This window comes from Felis catus, chromosome B3, assembly GCF_018350175.1.
Source record: "Felis catus isolate Fca126 chromosome B3, F.catus_Fca126_mat1.0, whole genome shotgun sequence".
In the NCBI taxonomy this organism is placed as follows: Eukaryota; Metazoa; Chordata; class Mammalia; order Carnivora; family Felidae; genus Felis; species Felis catus.
The window spans coordinates 9,776,892-9,789,937 of NC_058373.1; the positions used below are offsets into that span (position 1 = coordinate 9,776,892).

The 13,046-nt window shown below is 42.1% G+C and overlaps 1 protein-coding gene across 13 annotated transcripts in view; it reads right to left on the bottom strand.

Annotated features, from left to right (window-relative positions):
* The window catches only part of AKAP13 (A-kinase anchoring protein 13), a 334,406-nt gene that overhangs the window by 94,839 nt on the left and 226,521 nt on the right, over positions 1–13,046 (bottom strand). For all 13 annotated transcript variants that reach the window (XM_045058848.1, XM_045058850.1, XM_045058847.1 and 10 more), the window contains 2 exons: positions 8,130–8,205; positions 2,559–2,695 (listed from right to left, as the gene is read on the bottom strand). In XM_045058848.1, the coding sequence (XP_044914783.1) occupies positions 2,559–2,695; positions 8,130–8,205 (213 nt within the window). The remainder of the gene's footprint in view (positions 1–2,558; positions 2,696–8,129; positions 8,206–13,046) is intronic.

Here is a 13,046-nt window from a genome sequence, read left to right on the forward strand (position 1 = left end):
ATGTTTCACAGTGTGCACCGTGTGGCTGTCCACTGAGGAAGACGGTGAAGGAGGCTGCTGATGGCCTGTCTACCATCACTCTGCTTCTGTGTAAATCACTGGCTATTTGGGTGCCCGGGTGGCTCAGTCGGTTGAGTGTCCGACTCTGGCTCAGGTCATGATCTCATGGTTCCTGAGTTCAAGCCCCACACTGGGCTCTCTGCTGTCAGAGAGCCTTTTGTCGCCTTCTCTCTCTGCCCCTCTCCCCCACTCACGTGCGCGCGCTCTCTCTCTCTCTCTCTCTCTCTCTCAAAAATAAACATTAAAAAGAAATAAATCACTGGCTATTAAAGGAGGTGTTCAGAGATTGAGAGCAAAATAACAGAAAGGAAAGAGATTTGAGAGTGAGGCCTATGTACAAGTCTCCATTCTGTTACTGAGCAGCTGAGTAATTTGGACTACACTTGTTGACCAATCAGAGCCTGGATTTTCTTAGGAGTTTCATGAGATTAAAACCACCCACCCCACAGGGCTTCTGGGAGCAGAAATGGGATCACATATATAAAACATTCAGTTCAATGACGAGCAATCACTTTGTTAAGTATTAGCCTGCCTCTCTCTCTCTCTCTCCTTTTCCTTGCATATGCAAACCCTTGGTTTTATGAATGCTGGACAAGACAGTTACTGCAAAACCTCTCCTGGTCACAAACAACTTTGGTCAAGTGGAGACAACTAAGACGAAGAACCTTCCAGACCTCTACCCAGACCATGAGACATTCTCACGTGTGCGTGAAGAGACGACCGTGCGTCCGCCATTTCTGATTTTTCCGAGGCACTCGGGGATGCAATGTGGGTAAAAGCCGATTTGGGGAGCACGCTTCAGCTTTTAACAATCTTATCTGTCTAGTCATCCTGAAAAAGCTGCCAAATCTGGCAGTGGCCATTCATATGAACAATCTCGTAAACGCTTTTGGCAGTCTGAAGAAGAAGGCAAAACACAGGAAATCTGAATTCTCTTTAGGTAGGGAAATCACTCAGTTTAGTGACCAGAAAGAACTATCATTCTGCAGAGCTGGTAACACCCAGGGACAAGCTGGCATATGCCCAGGAGGGGAGTGACAAGTATTTCTTAACGAAGACTTTGCAATTTCAAAATAACTTTTGACCATGAAAAGTTTCAAGCACACATAAATGTTTAACAAATCCGAATGTATCCATGACCCCGTTTCAGTGACTGTCAGTGATTCGATTTTAAAGCTAGAACTTAGAAATATTACCTCATCTGTCTACCCAAGACAAAAGTGATATATTTTGAGAAACACGTCCCTTCAGAATGGTATTCCCCTTGGGGGTAGGGACGATTCAGAAGTCCTTACGATGAAAACCTCAAAATCACAGTGGAAATTACCCAAATTCTGTTATTTCCAAAACAAAAATCAAAAAACAAAAAACATCATCATTTCCTAGAGAGCTTCAGAGTAGGACAGATCTTCCCAGTGTGCATTTTTTACTTTATACAACCCACTAAATCAACTTGCTAGGATTAGGAACAACAGGAATCCTGCAGTTCTGCACAGTTTTCCAAGGACCTCTGGGAGACAGTGCACACAAGGTAAAGGAAGAAGGTAGAAAAGAGGGGAGGCCAAGTGAGCACGAGAGAGCCCCTGGACAAAAATGAAACAAAAGCAGCTGAAGGTACCTCCACAGAGGCTTTAACTACGTTCCAGCCTGGAATCCCAGAATGCCAAGTCTCCACCGTGACTTTTAGACACAGCACCCTCACACCGTGCTGGAGAAGCTCATCACCCACTAACACCACTGCTCTGGTCCCTTCTGCAGGGTCCTCATTAAGCCTTCATAAAGGCGTCTTCACAGCTGCCTTGTTTGTGCCCCATCGCCCCCTCGTGATGGAGACAACCACGCATAGTGTGTGACTGAGAACCACTTGCTGATCCTGCTGTGGGAAAGCCCGAGATTCTTCTCAGGAGACAAAACAGAACTCACTGCAACTAGCTACAAACGTAAGCAAAAGAAAGCAAACCGCCCCCATCCCCCACCCCCTCAGAGAGCCTCAAATTAAATGAAAACGCAAGGTGACTCATGAGCATGGGCTTGGCTTTCCACTGGGGAGAAGACAGTCTGGGTTCCCTCACAGAGATCTAGAAAGTTCCATTAAGCAGCTAGATGAGGAGGGGTGACATCAGCAAGCTCAGCAGTGAGCTTCAAGCCTAAACACATTAATCAGAAATGACTCTATGGTTGGTTTACACACATGACGTGTTGCAGTCTTAGCTGTGGTCCCTTCCTGCCCACTGAGAAGAATTCACTGTCGTCTGATTTAATTCACACCAAAGGAGCTTCCATTTCTTTAGGCTTTAAAACCTGCATGTAACCAACCACGATTCTACATAAGATAAAATGGCCAATGCCTTTTTCTAAGCCCCAGCAAGCTGGAGCTCCCTTCTCCAGAAGGGAGGACATAACACTTTTCTATGATCATACAGAGTGGGGGAGACGCTCAGTACGGTCAGCAGGGTCACTACCGACCAGCACGAGTTGCACACCGAGGCAGACAGTACCTTGGAGAAGATGATGCTGTCCACTTCTTCGCTGGGTGACTGAAAGAGGTCAGAGTCACTTCCGGATTCTCGTTTGAGCACACCTGGTTTTGAGGCACACTCTCTGGCCAGTCCAACATCCAGGAAGCTGTCACATCCTAAATAGAAAATGTATTCAACCAATACGTAAAAAAAAAAAAAAATTTTTTTTACTTTCTTTTCATTCCAGCAAGTAGCCTTTTAAGTCAACCAACTAACCTCTCTGTTCCCCCAGTAGTAAGAAGCTGTAAAGGACACAGTCAAATTAGTAGCTTTCAACTCTGGTTATTCCAATTCTAGGGTGATCATTACTACAGGACAACCATGAATTTCCCATGTAAACAAAAGGTACAAAAAGGTAAAATGGTAATTGAGAACCATAATTCCATCTGTATTAGATATTTAAGTGGCAATCTTTTCCTTTTGGTAATTAGAGAGTATTTTCTTTTGGTATCAAAATCAGAAGTCCTTTATTAGGAAACTATGAGATAGGGTTTATGGCCAATTTCTAAGATGTAAGTTCTTTCTGGAAACTTGTTATTTATCAAATATTGGGATAAAAGACAAAGGGGGAGCATATCTAACATAAATATCAGCGTATTACACTTATGAGTTCTGTTGAGTAAGAAAAGAAATATAATTCTTTTTCTACCTTAAACAGATGACACTGGGGAGAGGGGAAATATACTAATAAAGAAAAATGTATCATGTAGAATCTGTCTTCAGTTCAATAATTAGCACAGGGACTCTGGTAAACCAGAGGGAGGAGGCCCTGACAGAAATATTATACTGTCTATCAAGGAATTCTCAAGACTTAGTACATTGAAATTAGCAAGGTATTTAACCCATTCTCTCCTATTAATTCTGTAAACAAAATATGACCTGGTAGCAACAGAATTAAACACATATGTATGTGGTAAAACCAAAAGCCCAAAAGAAAGTCAATTAATAGGTAGGTATCAACCTCCTTTAAGTAGTCTGGAGAATGTGGTATCTCCATTGTGGTTAGCACTTTTCTGTGTGATTCAGTCAGACACGTATTCAACCCTGCAGCTGATACTAGGTGATGAGGGACATAGTAGACGAGCTGACTACCTAGCAGTTCATGAGAACGCTACCTGGAGGTTTTGGTTGAAGGCAGATTCAAGAGGAGTTGACAATACAAGGTGAAAGCAAAACCAAAAAAACCCACAACGGTTTTAGACTCTATGAACAGAAAGTATACCCAAGTCTAAAATGGAAACAGTCCTGCCACTATGTGACGGCTAGAACTCACCGACAGGATTGTTTGTTTCTAGGTAACATTTATTTTTATTTATTTTCTAATGTATGTTTATTTTTGAGAGAGAGACAACGCATGAGCCAGGGAGGGATGGGGGGGGGGGGGGGAGGAAGGGAGGGAGACACAGGATCTGAAGCAGGCTCCAGGCTCTGAGCTATCAGCACAGAGTCCGACACGGGGCTCAAACTCAATACGGGGAGATCATGACCTGAGCTGAAGCTGGGTGCTTAACCGACTGAGCCACCCAGGCGCCATGTCCTAGATAACATTTAGATAAAGAACTGATATGAGGCGCCTGGGTCACTGAGTGTTGAGTGTCTGGCTCTTGATTTCATTTTGGGTCATGATCCCAGGTTCATGGGATTGAGCCCTGCATCAGGCCCCGGGCTGAGCACTGAGCCTGCTTGGGATTCTCTCTCTCTCCTCTCCCTCTCCACTCATGAGCTCTCTCAAAAAAAAAAATAAAAATAAAAAACACTGATAGACAGAAATGCACGCATGGTAACGAGGTCACGCCAGTGGAAACCACTGATATACACGTGGCTTGCACAGGAGCTGGAAAAAATGAGTCTGAGGGCAGTTGCAGATCTTTGCTGTTCCAGAGGTAGAACAAAAAGCCCACTGAGTGGAAGCCACAGAGCTTTAACTCTAGGCTTCTGGGCAATGGGTTAGCAGCTTCATAAAGTAATGACTGTCACTCCACCAGAAGGGGTGGCACAAAGGCTGAATGACTTTGTCAAGAGGTTTCAGAAAAGATGTACACATAGAAAGGAAATGGGACATCAGATAACCCCCAGTGTCTCTCTTAATTCTCAGAGTCCATGTTGGGACAATAATTGTATGTGTATGTATGCTGAGGGATAATGAGAAGAGGATGTTTATTCTTATCTCAATTAGCTAATTATTGATCATTAATAAATTATTTGCCCTGAATTAGCTGGGAATCTTAGAGGAAGGGTCAAAGGAGCAACACACTGGAATATAGGTCACAAACTGGTCACTAAAATTACCTTTTCTCCTAGTAAGGCATTTGACTAGTTACTGAGGATTATCCAAATAAAAAGAGACATTTAAAGAGAGAGAGAGAGAGAGAGAGAGAGAGAGAGAGCGCGCGCGCGCGCGCGTGTGTGTGTGTGCGCGCCTGCACGGTGGTGGTAGGGGGATAGTATGCAACTTTGTAGTAGAAACGGACATATTAGGAAGACAATTTCAACACAGAAATACACAAATGATGCTACAGGATCCACAGATAAATCTCAGAATGTTTCAGTTGAAGAAAAAAACTGACCTCAAACCATTTCAATCTTGGTCCAAGCTATTTCTGAGTCTTTAGTTCAGTGGGAATAGGCTCTGTCTCTACAAGACTTGGAATCATGGGTATTCTCGACCCAACCCCTCCCCCCCCCCCCCATTTTGGAGAGTATGGACAAGCTTAGGCAGAGTAGGTGGGTGTAACCTTTCTACTTCTCCCTCTTTCCCCACTTGGAAAAATCAAAAACTCCACTTCATGGTTGAGGGGAAACCAGGGGGCTGGCCAAGAAAAGAAAGGGCTGTCACAGCAACTATGCTGAGCTGCCGACTCTCCAGCGGGCAGTCAAATAGACCACGTCCACATTCCAGACTGGAAAACAAACCAACTTGAGACACTCTAATGGAAAATTCACGGGGAATATCCAGATGCGGCCCTGGTAGGAAGAGTTCACCCAGAAAATAAATCTGAGCCAGCACTACAAGGGAGCACAAATCGAGCTGGGATAAGACTCTGCTGTGTGATACAATCCTGACTGTTGAGTTGGGGGAGTGAGGTGGGGAAGGGTATGAAAACAAGGGATTAGGGGGAGAAAATGACCATAAGCCATTATGCAACCCCACAAACAGAGGGGGGCCCTAAAGGCAAAGCCAATCTACCCCGTGTCGTATGTCTTCTCACACGCCCTCTCCTAACGAATAACGTGGAGTAGTAACACGTGAAGGTATACGCAAGAACAATGAACACTGGCTGGTTTGAGAGTCACATCTATCTGCCTTAGAGCCAGGTCTGCTTACTTTTAGTACAAAAATCCCAGGCAAGAAGTCATTTAACCCCTTAAGTCTCCACTGCCATACCAATCAAGTGGGATGACTGTACCTCCCTCAAATAGCTGTAGTGACAGTTAGAAATAATTTATACAAATAGTAGCCACGACTCTGCCCCTCAGCACCCAGCAGGCCTGTGATAAACACACCTAATGAAGTTAAGGCTTCACTAACCCATACTGAGTGATGTAACAAGCATCCAGGACGGACATTACCTTGAGGTGAGCCAGTCCTATTTTATGACTCATACATAATTCTGCCTATAAACTTCTGTGTCCTGAGACATTAGCTTCTTTAAAAGCTAGCAAAACGTGTCATTTTTAAGATGCTCCCTACTCATGTGGGTTTAAAATTATATATAGGCAAACAAATTACAGTAGGGAAAGGGAGGAAAGCCTACCAGCAGCGCCCACTCGCATTTGCTGAACCAGGCTAATCGTAATGCATTTGTATTTATTCGTAGTTAAATAAATTTGTATTTATCCAGAGTTGAAGAATATCCAAAGTGATCTTAAAACATATTACCTTCTTTGGTTTTTACACTATTGATCTCTTGAACTGCGTTTATAAAGTAAAGGAAATCTCTAAGATCCAAAGTACCCAGAATTCACCAATTTACCTAAAATCAAAACCTCAGGTCTGAAGTTCCAAAGCACAATCCAGATCTCAGATTTTGCTACAGTGAGATTTAAAAAGACTCTAAGAAGTCAAGAAGTGTCTAGGAAGGCCAAGTGTGTTTGTGTGGTGGGGCGGGGGGCAGGGAGAGTCAATAAAATTCAAGATGATGTCCTGGGAAAAATGCTCAGGGGTTCAAAACTCATTTCTTTAAATGAATAAATTAAATTCTAGTGTGTGAAGAAACTCCTTGTGAACACTCAAGTTGTCAGACAGCCTCATTTAACCCTTCCACGGCAGAGAGCTCTGCTGTTTGGATGGCTGGGAGTAATGACACTTCTGGAAAATGCCCACAACAGCCCAAGATATGGTGAGTAGTATACTTTTAAGTACAAGATTCTAGGGGGGCTGGGCGAGGGAAGTGTCAGCTAAGTCTGTGAATAGGGTCAATCTTGTAACAGGCAGGGACTCTGAACACGATCATCTGAGACAAAAGTGGAGAAAAAACACTTTTCGTATTTGTCTCCAACATTTCCTCTGGAGTGAAGTCAGAGCTGAGAATCCGGAGGAAAACTCTTGGGAGACCTAGGATGTGGACAGTGTGCCTTTCAATTTAGTACTATGCGAGACACCCCCAGCTAAACTGTTTCTACAAAGACCAGTCGATGGGGACTCGGTAAGTTTTACAGCAGGTCAGTAAAACTTGTGAAGGTAAACAAAGGTGCTGTTGACTCGGGTCGACTCAGGAGACCAAATGACGTTCACGTGGCAGCTCTGCAACAGGCACAGGGACTGACGTAGAGGCGCCACGTCCTTCGACACCACCCACTGAGGAAAGCTAGCAGTGCCGTACAGATGGGAGACCACAGGGAGCACAGACACTGGGCAACATTCCTCTCTTCACTGTGAATTAGTGGCTACACTGGGTAGAAGGTGGGGCCTCCTACCACAAGCCACGCGCTGTGTCACGAACAAGCCAGGTGTCGGCAGCTGACCCTCACCTGCCGTGACTGATACCTCAACTGCCAACGGTACTTCCAAAGCTGATGGTTCTCGACCCTGGCTGCGCAGTGGACTCGCCAAGGGAGCTTTCAAGGCTTCTGAGGCCCGGCTCACACCCCAGGCCCAACTAAATCAGGACGTCTGGGAGCGGGACCCGCGCAGCAGTGTATTCCTAAAGCCCCCCAGAGAATTTCAATGCGCAGCTAAAACTGAGGGCTCTCCGGTTTCGTTCTTAATAAGTATTTACAGCTGTTACCGGATTGAGAAACCACGATCATATGTACGCACACAGCAGAGACGCCTTCACAGAATCAGTAAGTCGTAAAGCCACACGTGAAGACTTACCACTAAAATGAAACTTAGGTAATTACATGACACTACTCATTCTCAGGGGGGCCAAAAACGCCTACAAACCCAAACTGCTCTTACCCCCTTCTTCTGACTTACTGTATGGCCTGGTCAGGAAGGACAGACCTCCGAAAACGCTCTGGTAATTAGAGGGGGGCTCCAGAGCTAGGAAATGGACGTTTTTAGATACAGTTATTCACGCAACTGGAAGCTGGAAAACCCCGGCTCACCTGGGCTCTGTGTGGGAGCCAAGAGAGACGCTGCATCAGGGCACGGCTGTATTGTACACCAGCTTTCCCGGTTTATCTGAAGGAAAGAGAAACAGATCGACGTTCAGACAGTGAAGCAATGTGGGATGATGTGATGGCTGCTGCAAACATATCTACTGTACCAACACTCCTACTTTTTTCTTTAATACTTTATGATACAGTAGGTAAAATTATAGGAAGGAAAAAAAAAACCCTTTCACAACACAATCAAGGCATGCCCTACTCCACTAAGGCTCTAAGGAGACCGTCAGTAAAAGCAACAGGAAAAAGACACACAAGGAGGAAGGCCTGGTGCCGGCCGAGGGTGAAATAATATAAGAATAATACATTTAATATGTAACACAGTGATAATGATGAGTAACACGAAATGCATCGCAGATTACAATACATATTTGATCTCTTCATTTACAAGTTAAAAACACAAAAATAACTTCTGTTTCTTCAAGATTTACTATCCACTGGGTATCAGGCTAGGATTCTATGTACATTATCTAAATCCCCACAAGAGCTGTGAGAAGTCTGTATTATCTGTACCCAAAGAGTAACTAGGCTCAGCGGAGTTGCTGAGATCATTATGACAGCACTGGTGATGGAATACAAGTCTACATGAATCTAAAGCATTTTAAGAAGAGAAGACTCCCTTAAAATATTTTTTTTAAAAAAGCTTAGCCTTTACAACGCTTAGCCATCTTATTAACATCATAACCATCTACTTTCATTACATTTAAGATAGTATGAAATTACCGTGACAGATTTCAAAAGTCGTCTCCCCCGTAACTGATAAAAGAAGTAAACACAAAATCAACAAAGATACAGAAAACTTGAAAAACGTTACCAAGCAGTTTGAGCTAACCAACAAATGCGGAGCAATTCACCCAAAGGCAGCAGGACACACATCTCAAGTACACACGGAATGTTCGCCACAACAGACCATATTCAGTGGCATAAGAGAAATCTCAAATTGAAGATTAAAATCATACTACATATGCGCTCTGTCCACAAGAGTATCAAATCAGAAACCAAAATGAGAAGTTACCTGGAAAAACCGCAAAGATTTAAAAAACAAAACAAGACAAAAACACACAAAAAAACCTGTTAAAAAATCCATGAATCAAAGAAGAGATCTTTAGGAATTATTATATATTAAATATTAGAAAACATCTCCAACTGAAAAATTCAAACATCGCACATAAAAATTTGTGAGATACAGCTAAAACAGGATTTAGAGCAAAATTTATAACATTAAGTGCCTATATTAGAAAAGAGAGGTCTCAAATCAAAGATCTAAGCTTCTAAGAAACTAGAAAAACAGGTCTCAATGAAATGGAAAACAAAAAATAAAGTCAATGAAACCATAACCTGGTTCCCTATATCAGTAAAGCTCTAGCTAGACTGACCAAGACCAAAAGTTACAAACTGCCAGTATCAGGAATTAAAGAAGTCATCATCACAGTTCCAACAGATACCGAAAGGATAACAAAGGGATATTATGCACAACATTACTGTAACAGATTCACAAGTCAGATGAAATGGAAACATTTCATGGAGGGCACAAACTACCAAAATTCGCTCAAGAAGATAAAGATAATCTGAATACCCTTATTCTTTTAAAGACATTGAATTTAGTTAAAAACCTTCCTATAATGAAATCTTCAGGCCCGGATGGTTTCAGTGGTGAATGCCACCAAACACTGAAGGAAGAAATAATGCCAATTCTACACAAACTCTTCTACAAAATACAGGAGGCAGGAACTATATACAGCTTGTTTCTATGAGTCCAGCATCACACTGCCACCAAAACTAGACAAAGATATTATAAGAAAACGTACATCAGTATCCCTTAGGAACACAGATGCAAAATCCTGAACAAATATTAAGATACCGAATCCAGCAACGTAGAAAAAAGGTCAAGCTGTCATGGCCAAGTTCATCCCACGAAGGGACGAGAGAACAGTATCATCAAATATGCCACATGGGATAAGGCAGAAAGCTCCAGGACGTTCTGTCAAACCAACTGTTTGACCAACAAGAAACGCAAGGAATTAATACGCTTCTTGCAAACCTGGATCTACATGAAACAAAACAGCAAATCATTTGCTCCTTTTGACTATCTCACCGTTAGAGAGAGGACAGGAGGCAGGGACCAGGGGCCATGCATGTTTTGGTTCCTGGTATGTTACAAACCCATGCCAAAAATGTCACAGTGATCTGAATGGAAACCGATCTTCTGCTGGTTCCCTGGGATTATGCAAAGTAGGCCCTTTAAAATGTAACTTGAGTGTGCCCAATAAGGAAGTAACCTCAAATTCAGTAACTTTAACAAACCCTACCCATACCTTTCAAAGAAATCAAACAGCAAATTTTCTTAAAAAAAAAAAAAATCATTCATTCAGAGCAGGATTTCTTTACTGAAAACTACATCTCATTTGAAATGAGCCAAATTTCACCAGAGTGAAATGTTTCTCTGCTAACAGTACAAACAAGAGTCCAGAACTACTATACTTCAGTAGAAAGCTACATTTTGAGGCTGAAAGAGAAAAAAAAAATTGCTTTTCCTCCTTTTATTCCCCAAATAGGAAAAGATTGAAGGAATACAGCACAAATTTGAATAATTAACAGAAGCAAAAAAGCTGAGAAGATCCTTTAAAGTAGTGAAGAATACGCTGCTCTGAATTGTCATGACATTGTGTTCTCCTTCTGTGACCTTCACTAACTTCAGCCGACATTTTAGGAGACTTTGCTAAAACTCTACATCTCAGAATATTTTTCATTGCCTTTTCAACTCCGTGGCCACTGAGTAAACTGGACATTCTTTGCCTTCAATATGTAAGGGACTGACTATACTTTTCATGTCCTTTTTTAGATTTGCATGTTATAAAAAGTAAGTTAAACAATTTGTAAAATAACATAATATACATAAGCAGTTCATGATATAGTAATAGTATATAATATAAACAACATGTTTATTTAAAATCGTGTTTTAATAATAAAAATATTAAAATATTTATTTAAAATAATGTAATAAATACTGAAACAATGAAATTAAGACGAAATCAAATCTCTAACTGAATACACTAATTTCTGAAATAACAGTGGTGAGAACATGTTAATGTTGGAAGAACATTCTTCATGGGTCTCTCCTATCTCTCCATGTCTTGTGAGCAAAGGCATTGATTGTCCTTTTGTTCTAAATTATCTTTTCAAAAATGTGTGTATCAAACAACTCTGGAAGATAGAGATATTGTTTGTTTCTGAAGCAAAGGGCAGGTCTGTCTACTGTCAGCATAACAAAGACAATGTCTCAGTCAAGGGCAAAGATCAGGCAGGCTCACTGCCCATTATAAGGACTGAAGTTTCCTAAGAGTGGGGTTTCTTGGCCGTGACATAGCATCCACCTGGGACCCCCTCTGGGCTGTCCCTGGGGAACTTGGGAAGCAAGAGGAACCAACAAGAAACTGATGCTCATGGTGCTTTTTGTGCAATGAGTAGTAAACCCCTTTGCCCCTGACCCAGGAAGCCCTGTGACTTCAGGCAGCAGCCATGAAACTGTCAGACTAACTTGGGAGCTTGAGAGTAGGGTAAAATCTCAGACCTATCACAGTTTTGACAAGTAGTATATATTAAATAGTATCAAAAACACTTAAACACAGGGGCAGGCAGAAGTCTCTTGATATGATCACACCTATGTGGTGAAAAACCTTAATCTGATTCAGTTTTTTCATTGAATGATTATGCCTGAATGAACACAGAGAGACAATATTTATTTTAACTTTTCTGTTGTTTCCCAAATTTTTTTTTACAAGTTACTTTTTGGTTTTTACAATTGATTCTGGAAAGCCTTCTATTTCGTAGTAACTTTAAGTTGACAGAAAAGTTACAAAGATAGCCCAGAGTTCTCATGTACCCTCTCTCACCAGTATCTCCAATGTTAACATCCTATGAAACCCTGGTGCCTTCATCAACAGTAAGACACCAACATTGGTACATTACCATTAACTAAATCCTGGACTTGATTTGGATTCTACTTCTGTTTCCATTAACATTCTTTTCTGTTCCAGGATCAAAACCAGGATACATACCACAGTGCACTGAGTGGGAGTGTGTGTGTGTGTGTGTGGGGGGGGGGGGGGGTTGGGGTGTAATTTGGCATTTTAACATCTTTACTGAAATGTAATTCATATACTCTAAAACTCACCCATCTAAGTCTATGAATCAGTGGTTTAGGGTATTTGCAGACCTGCTGTAACCATCATCACTAAGTTTAGAATATTTTCATCATGCCAAGAAGACACCGTATCCATTAGTATTCAAACCCCACCCAGTTCTGGGCAATCATGAATCCACTTTCTGTCTCCATGGATTTGCCTACTCCGAACGCTTCACATAAATGGCATCACGCATTACGTGATCTTTTGTGACTGGCTTCCTTCACTTAGCAAAGTGTTTTCAAGGTTTTCTTATGTCGTAGCACCAGTACTTCATTCTTTTTACTACCAGATAATATTCCACTGTGTGGGGATGCCCTAATTCTATTCATTCATTCATTCATTCACTCATTCATTCATTCATTCTTCAACTGACGGGCATTTGGGTTGTTTTCACTCTCTGGCTGTTTGGAATAATGCTGCTATGAAAATCCTCATACAAGTTTTTGTTTGCACGTGTTTTCATTTCTCCTGGGTTTATACCTAATGAGTGAAACTGCTGGGTCACATGATAACCTTTATATTAGACATTCTTAGGAACCGCCAGACTTTTCCAAAGTGGCTGCATCACGTGATGTCCCTGCCAGCAACGCATGGCTGTTTTCTTTCTCCGCATCCGTGCCCACGCTGGTTATGATTCTTGTCCATCTGATTGCAGCCATCCTAGCAGGTG